At 43.1% G+C, this 7297-nt stretch overlaps 1 protein-coding gene across 1 annotated transcript; it reads left to right on the forward strand.

The window, feature by feature from the left end:
* Window positions 1–233: 233 nt before the first annotated feature.
* Window positions 234–6085, forward strand: cited4a (Cbp/p300-interacting transactivator, with Glu/Asp-rich carboxy-terminal domain, 4a). Its single transcript, XM_044170971.1, has 2 exons — window positions 234–713; window positions 2933–6085. The coding sequence occupies exon 2, from the start codon at window positions 2948–2950 to the stop codon at window positions 3665–3667; it is 720 nt and encodes a 239-aa protein (XP_044026906.1). The 5' UTR covers window positions 234–713; window positions 2933–2947; the 3' UTR covers window positions 3668–6085.
* The last annotated feature ends 1212 nt before the right edge of the window (window positions 6086–7297 follow it).

Raw genomic sequence — 7297 nt, forward strand, 5'->3', positions numbered from 1 at the left:
TGGATTTTTGTACAAAGGTCCAGTCACACTACACTTCCACCCTACAGATATTCACTCTATCTCCCATTCACTTCCATTGAAGCCTCTTTGTCATCTATTATTGAATAAATGACGAAATGATCATTTAGAATTGCTCTGATCAATACAGCACCATATATTCTACACAGACCCACTCCAGCGTGATGCTGTAAAACACCTCGTTAAAAGGATTTTCTCAGTGGCAGAAGTGATTCTACTGTGCCTGCAGCCTGGAGAATCCTTGCCTGCTGCCCTGAAAACAGAAAGCTCTCAGTGAAGAGAGTGCGGATCATTACGGATTATAGTGGAAGGGTAATGGAAGGAGGCGGCAGTGAAAAGTTTCCAGGATCCGCGGCGCGGCGCGGCTGAGCGGCGCTCTGCTGCTCCGGTGGATCAGTGGAGGTAGTTAGTGAATGTTTCTTTGCACAGTGATTAAGGGGGAGGACCAATGGCAACAAAGGAGACGGAGAGGACGGTAGCTCCTCCTCTCCCTATCTCTCTCTCTCTCCCTCTCTCTGTGTGCTTTATAGAGGCATATAATCCCTGAGTTGACCCAGAAAACAAACTCCTCTGACTGCCGAGACGCCGCAGAGTTTGAATCCGCCGCAGGGCTGCATGTAGCCGGAGCATCAGCTGGAGAAACAACCCCGGCTCTGATCCAACTTCTCCGTACGGATTCCACATTAATACATCGGGTAGGTGTCGTCTTCTGTTACTCCCCAAACAGGTAGAGAGGCAGCACTTTCCCTTTGTACTGCTGACTGTTTTATCATTTCTCTCCAGAATAAAAAAAACAGGCTGATTAGATCTGGTTACAGCCTGCGAAATCAGTCATATTTCACCTTGTCTCTTTGTTTAGGCTACTTGCAGCGTTATTGCCATCGAATAATGTCAAATAGCCCACATGCACAGTCCTCGAGGATATAAAAAAAAAAAAAAAAAAAAAAGGTTTCATGCTTGTGTAATAATTCCAGCAGTTATTATCCCTCAGACTATCTATTTACAAAGTGGCATTTGGCTGAATGATAATCCAGATCTGCAAAGAAGCTCCACAGATAGGGTATAATTAGGTAACACAAGAGCAGAATATTGTAAGGAGGATTTAGGCTGCTGAGGAAAGTGTCTTGTTTTATCAACACTAAAAGGGTTGAATTGCTACAAGCAGCCAGGGGCACCACCAGAGTTCATTTAAAAGCCTGAAATGTCTTTGTTTTTCACAGACAGAAGGAGGCATTCATCACATTGCTTGCTCTGGATGTGTTTTTCATCCCATTTAGAGGCAGGTTATGAAATGGGCTAATGTCATCAATTTTTACAAGCCAATCAGTTGACAGCAAATTACAGTAGCAGCATCAACGGGATCTGTTTGTCATCTGCTGGTGATCTCAATTGAAGATCTTTTGTAATGATTGTGTGAAGACAGAGGCAGTGTGTTGTGTGTTGGGGGGAGAGGAGGGGAGGTGTGTGTGGTCTGGAGAAGCATTCCTCTGCGTCCTTTTGACTGCAAGGGTATTGCTGCCCTCCCTCGTCGGTGTGATATCCAGTGGTAATTCACTGATGGTGTAATTTTGGAAGTTTGAGATGGGTTTTTAGGGGACACTTCTGATATGATTGGATCGGTTAAAATAAAGACAAGAAACTGTGGAGGAGAGGGTGAGTAGTTTCAACAGAGAGACAGGGCTTGTTCTCATGAGAGTGAAGGTTTATTTTATATTTATTATTGTTTTAAAGGGGCACTCCAACGAGTAGGTAGTATTGCACTTCTATACAATTGGTAGACTCACAAGAGACAGATTAAAGAAAGAATGGTCTAAATTGAAGCAGCAGCGACTGACATATCCTGACTTTTAGTCTCTATTATGGGTCAAAATCCAAAAATGCTGGATCCTACATTTCCCATAATGCAACTGGAAGTGTTTCTTTTGTTAGACCCTCCCTGCCTCCTAAATGCTCACATCTTTCAACCGCACACCTCCATTTTGTAATGAAGGCTCAGTGTAAAATTGTTTACACACACAAAAAAATGCTTAAGTTTCAATTGTCATCAAAACCTCATAAGTTGGGCTGGGCAGTATATTGAATTAATATGATTGTGCAAAAATAAAAATTGAAATCAATAAATTGTCTAAATTGTGAAAATTGAATCATTAGAACAGTTTGCTTTCTGTAGATGCTAGCTGGCTAAATTAGCTGTCTTGAGTAACAACAGTCCTGTAGGTGGCTAGCTTGCTCTGGCTAGGCTATCTCATAGTGAGTTTAACGGCTGCCTCGACGAGAGGGACAGAGTGAAAAGTGTCCTTACGAGAGATGAAACCGTGCAAGTCGACGGAACAGTGTGCGGATTCTACTTTGTTCAGTTTGTCTATACCTGCCAGGTAGCTAACGCTAGCTAGCTAGCTAGCTGACTATAAATATCAGGTTAATGCTCAGGAAACACAAACAGGAGCAGATGAATTAGTTTTATTAAAGTGGATGTCCGTTCTCTACTCAGTTGAAGCATCTCGTACTTATGAATATGTATAACAATGACAGCCTTGCAGGTGCTGCAGGTTTTTATTTATTCTTGCTCAACAATAGGCCTTCATGAAAAATATGTTTCAAGGCTTTCTACGTTTTGGAGAGGGGGAAAAAAAAGATTCGAATCGTAACGTGTCCCCAAGCTTGAAAAAATGTTTTATTATTTTTTTTGGTCATACTTCCCAGCCCAACCTCAAGGTTATTCTTTCAAACTTTAGAAAGCTCCCTCCAGAGCCACAATACATTATACAACTGTTTTTACAACCAGAGTAGCACTCAAGTAAAGCAGTAAAGTGGTGGAGTGACCTTTTTCAATTGTGGGTATTTTAAGCGTATTTATATTGTAATGACTATGGGTTGTATTAAAAATCTAATTTGATTTGTTCAAAATTTTCAGGGTGACATAGCAGCCATGGCTGAACACATGATGATGCCCATGACCCACGGCTTCAGGATGGGCATGAACGGACCTCCACAGCACAACGGCCAGGCCGGCCTGCGCAGTCTGCCCAATGGCCAGGTGATGCACTACGGCAGGAACCCTCAGAACAACATGGAGGCTGCCATGAGACAGCGGCCGGGCATGGTGGCACCTGGAGGGATGGCCGGCCCTGTGAACGGAGCTCCCATGGCCAACCACCACCACCAGATGATGTCTGGGAACATGATGTACAATAGCCAGGGTCCGCAGCAGCAGCAGCACCACCACCACATGCACCCCCAGCAGCAGCAGCAGCAGCAGCAGCAGCAGCAGCAGCAGGTCGGACACCCGCAGCAGTACCACCCTGGTAACCTCACCTCTCAGCAGCTCATGGCCAGCATGCACCTGCAGAAACTCAACACTCAGTACCATGGACACCCGCTGGGCTCAGCCAACGGCCACCACATGCCCAACGGTGCACAGTACCGGGTGGGCCCGGCCCAGCTCTCAGGCATGCAGCACATCGGCGCCCCTTTGGGGCTAAATGGCATGGACATGGATCTAATTGACGAGGAGGTTCTGACTTCACTGGTGCTGGAGTTTGGGTTGGATCGTGTTCAGGAGCTGCCCGAGCTCTTCCTGGGACAGAACGAGTTTGACTTCATATCGGACTTTGTGTGCAAACAGCAGCCGAGCACAGTGAGCTGTTGAGTGAAGCGGACAGAAGCTTGGTTTGGTTAGTTTGGACTGGACTGGACGCCCCAAAGAATGACTGAGCGGTCACGGTAGCACAGCAAGAAGAGACAATCTCTCTGTTCTGTTTGGGTGTTTCTGTGTATATGACAGTGTCTAGTACTCCTTCACACTGACCTGCCTGCGAGTTGATGAGAACTGTAATGAGAGAAAATGCGGCAACCAGGTTTCTCTTCTTTGAGCCGGTGCCAGTAAGATTTGTCGTCTTTGGCCAAATTGAGGCATCCTGATGCAGCGGGCTCTGTCTGTACCCATCTGGCCCTCAGCACATGTGCCTGCAGTGCCAAGGCATTGGGATAATTGTAAACTTAACAAACACAACAGGACTACTGACAAGACTACTGAAAAGACTACCCACCTGGGTCTGCTAGATTCTGTGGCATCTCTAAATGTATTTTATCTCTGATGACACCTTCAAATAGTAGCAGACGTTTTACAAATTTATAAAAAGTAGTCCTCTGAATTTGTTTATACAAGGATGAAGGGATTAAGAACAGATTTTTTTTTTCCTGACAATTGGTGTGCATATTGAAGGCTGGCTCTTCAAAACTGAGTTCCTACAAATATTACACATTTCCTTGAAGAGCAAGAGAGTGAGGTTGTGCAGCATTCCCGGGTGACATGATGGGGTTTATCTCGGATTGGTGAAATGTGCTACATTGATTCTTTCTGTGTCATTTTACCTGACTCTGATATAATCTGCAGTCATTAAATGTATCGCATCTGTTCACTGCTAATTAACTATGATTGAATCATTGGCAAAGTAGCACATTGCTTAGTGTTGTCTTAAACAAAGCATTCATCTGTAGAAAATGGCTCGGAAGCCTCCAGGAAGGCTCCAAGTAAGACATGAAGGTGCTCATTTCAAGCAAATCTTGGGTTACTGCTTAGTAGAATTGGGGAGGGAGAAAACTGTTAGTATATGAGAAACACCATAACTGTGGCCTGTTGCAAGACCCAAGAAAAGCCAAACAAAAAAGCAGCCATCAGAGGGTGAAGGTGTTGGTCATCTGTTTTTTCTAAAACAGGATTGGTAAAAAAAAAAAAAAAAAAAAAAAAAACAAGTGTGCGATTGCAGAATTTTCATCTGTGTGTTATTTGTGTACGTCTGTGTGTGTGGTCAGTACAGTGAGGCATTTAAAACCCATCGAGTGGCGTCCTCCTCCCTAAACCATCGCCCTGTGTGCTGGAGGTGATTGGAGGCTGTGCGGGGAGAGAGATTTTAAAGTGTGGGCACAGCACTCCCCGGCAGCACTTAGTTTAATCATTATTTAAAGCTGCCGCTACCTGTGGCATTGATTTCATTTGGCAGGAGGAGCGAGCGAGGAGCACAAAGCGTGCAAAGTTGTTGTTTTTGCCATAGATTAGCTTACTCTGCTGCTTTGCTACTGATTAGATTTAAATTACATGTTCTCACACGCTTGTCTTAATTGAGGTTGGCTTGCACATTCTCCAATGACTCAATAATTATAAAACGGACATGTTCTGTGGCGCTTTTTTTTTTTTTTTTCCCTTTTTGCGCAGTTGGTAATTAGGTTTTTTGTCAAGGTTGCTGCTTTGCCGCTGCAGGCTGGTTGAGGGAGAACTTCCTGCACTCGTAAGGCTATTTGTGGAGCTGTCGGAGGGGTCAGGGCTGTGCTGGTGCACTGTGTAAATCTGTTCCAATACAACTGTGCTGCTGTCCCTGTCTCTCTGGAGATCTGCCATCTCCGAGCTCTGGAGTCAAACAATGGGCATTGAAACGCTGTTGTAAAGGCGGAAAAGTGCTGGCGAGTTCCCGCTCTGTTTCACTTTCTGCCTGGCAAACTGCAGCCAGACAAACTCACAACCTCACAGTTAAAATGGAAATACTTCTGGCCTTAGTGAAACAGTGGCCTCTGATTACTGCTATATCAATAGGCGCAGCCTTGTGTATTGTATCTTTGTACTGTAGACTAGAGGTGAAGTTGATCTAGACACATTTAAGGTACTTTCAAAAAACATTGTCAGATGTAAATGTAAATCAGTGGCTGATTTTGATGTGTTGACAAGAAATTATATCCTACATTTTTACAAATGAGTGTGTAGATACAGAATGAGCGTACCAATGGTTTTTGGGTGCAGGGCCTGAAGCTTTAAGACCAAGTAGACTGCATGTTAAAGCAAGCGTGAGGGATGCCACCACTTTCCCACAGAGCAGCCGAGAATGTACAGTACAACACATTGTGGGAACTTGTCTTAAGATGGTAGATAAACGTGTGAGATTTGAATGTCCTCCTCCCCCCCCAACCCCCCCACCCCCCACTTCTTTCCCACTTCCCCAAAGCTTTTATAATGTTATTGATTCTATTTTAAGAAAATGTATTTATTTTCAAATAAAATATTTATTTAAAGAAATGTTTTCTTTGTATGTCAGTGTTTCCTTTATCCACCATTAGCTGTCAAAAAGAGCACAATATCACAATGTCACATGGACTTGATAAAAGGATAATACTATGTTGCTATATACCAAGCTGCTACTTGTGTAAACCGTCTAAACCACAGAGGCTTTGAGATGCTGTTGATTCGTCTTATTTGCCTGAGTTTTATTCTCTTGTTGGTTTTAGTCACTTCTCCACCCACAAGAAGTGGTGAGCAAACACAACAGGAAAGTACAAACTGCATATCCTAAACAGTAGTGAGTCAGCACTCTGTCAACACAAAGCTAGACCCGCCAAATGTTTTTTTTTTTTAAAGTTAATTGTGTGTTATATAATTTGACAATTAGAACTCTAAACGCCAAAAACCCTGCAAAGTGACAACAGTAAAGTGTAAACAGCACAGCGGTGTGCTGATTTGTAATGAATAACAGTGGCTGTATTCTAATTTGAACTACTGTATTTAATGTGATGAAACACTCATGCATCTGCCTCCTGTCCTGCTTTAGTAAGAATGTTTTCCAAAATCTAAGCCAAGCAGCTCACAGACCCATTGACTGATGTAATCAGTCATTTTAAATGACATGTCTTTTTTTCTAATAAGACCTTTTTTGTACTGCTGTCATTTGACTTCTCTCCTGCTAGAACTGAAAGTGAAGAGCTCACACATCTCCAGCTAGAAGTACCATCACGCTGCCATTAGAAGAAGGTTTCTGTGGGGATTTATAGAAGAAAATATAAATAGTCTGATTAAAATTCTAATTAGCTGAGCAGTAAAGTCATATTAAAAAGACCTTGGTCTTCATGATGTTAGACAAAGCAATGTTTTGTCCTTGAGCTGTTTTTAATGGATTTTTGATTTGTGGACGAGTCGTAGTGTCTAAATGTGGCAAATCTTTAGATGGCTAAGTAACCATAGCCAAAAGGCTGTGCACCCATGGCAAAATGTGAAATAAAATGAAGAAATATGTATAAAAATGAAGAAATAATGAGAAAAAAGAGAAAATATCCTGGACGCCGGAAGTCGGGATGCTGATGGGGCTGCAGCACCCCCTAAAACCAGGCATTATAAAAACCATCAGCTGAAAAAAAGTTTAAACTTGTTTAATGCTTTCCCCTTTCCTACTGGGATATAGGCTACAGTACATGTGTAGCACACAAATAATGGGAAAGGGGATTTGTTTTTTATCCG

This window comes from Siniperca chuatsi, linkage group LG17 (assembly GCF_020085105.1).
Source record: "Siniperca chuatsi isolate FFG_IHB_CAS linkage group LG17, ASM2008510v1, whole genome shotgun sequence".
NCBI lineage: Eukaryota > Metazoa > Chordata > Actinopteri > Centrarchiformes > Sinipercidae > Siniperca > Siniperca chuatsi.

What these genes read in the sequence shown, in the direction of transcription:
- cited4a (XM_044170971.1), top strand. Translation starts at nt 2,948, where the DNA reads ATGGCTGAACACATGATGATGCCCATGACCCACGGCTTCAGGATGGGC.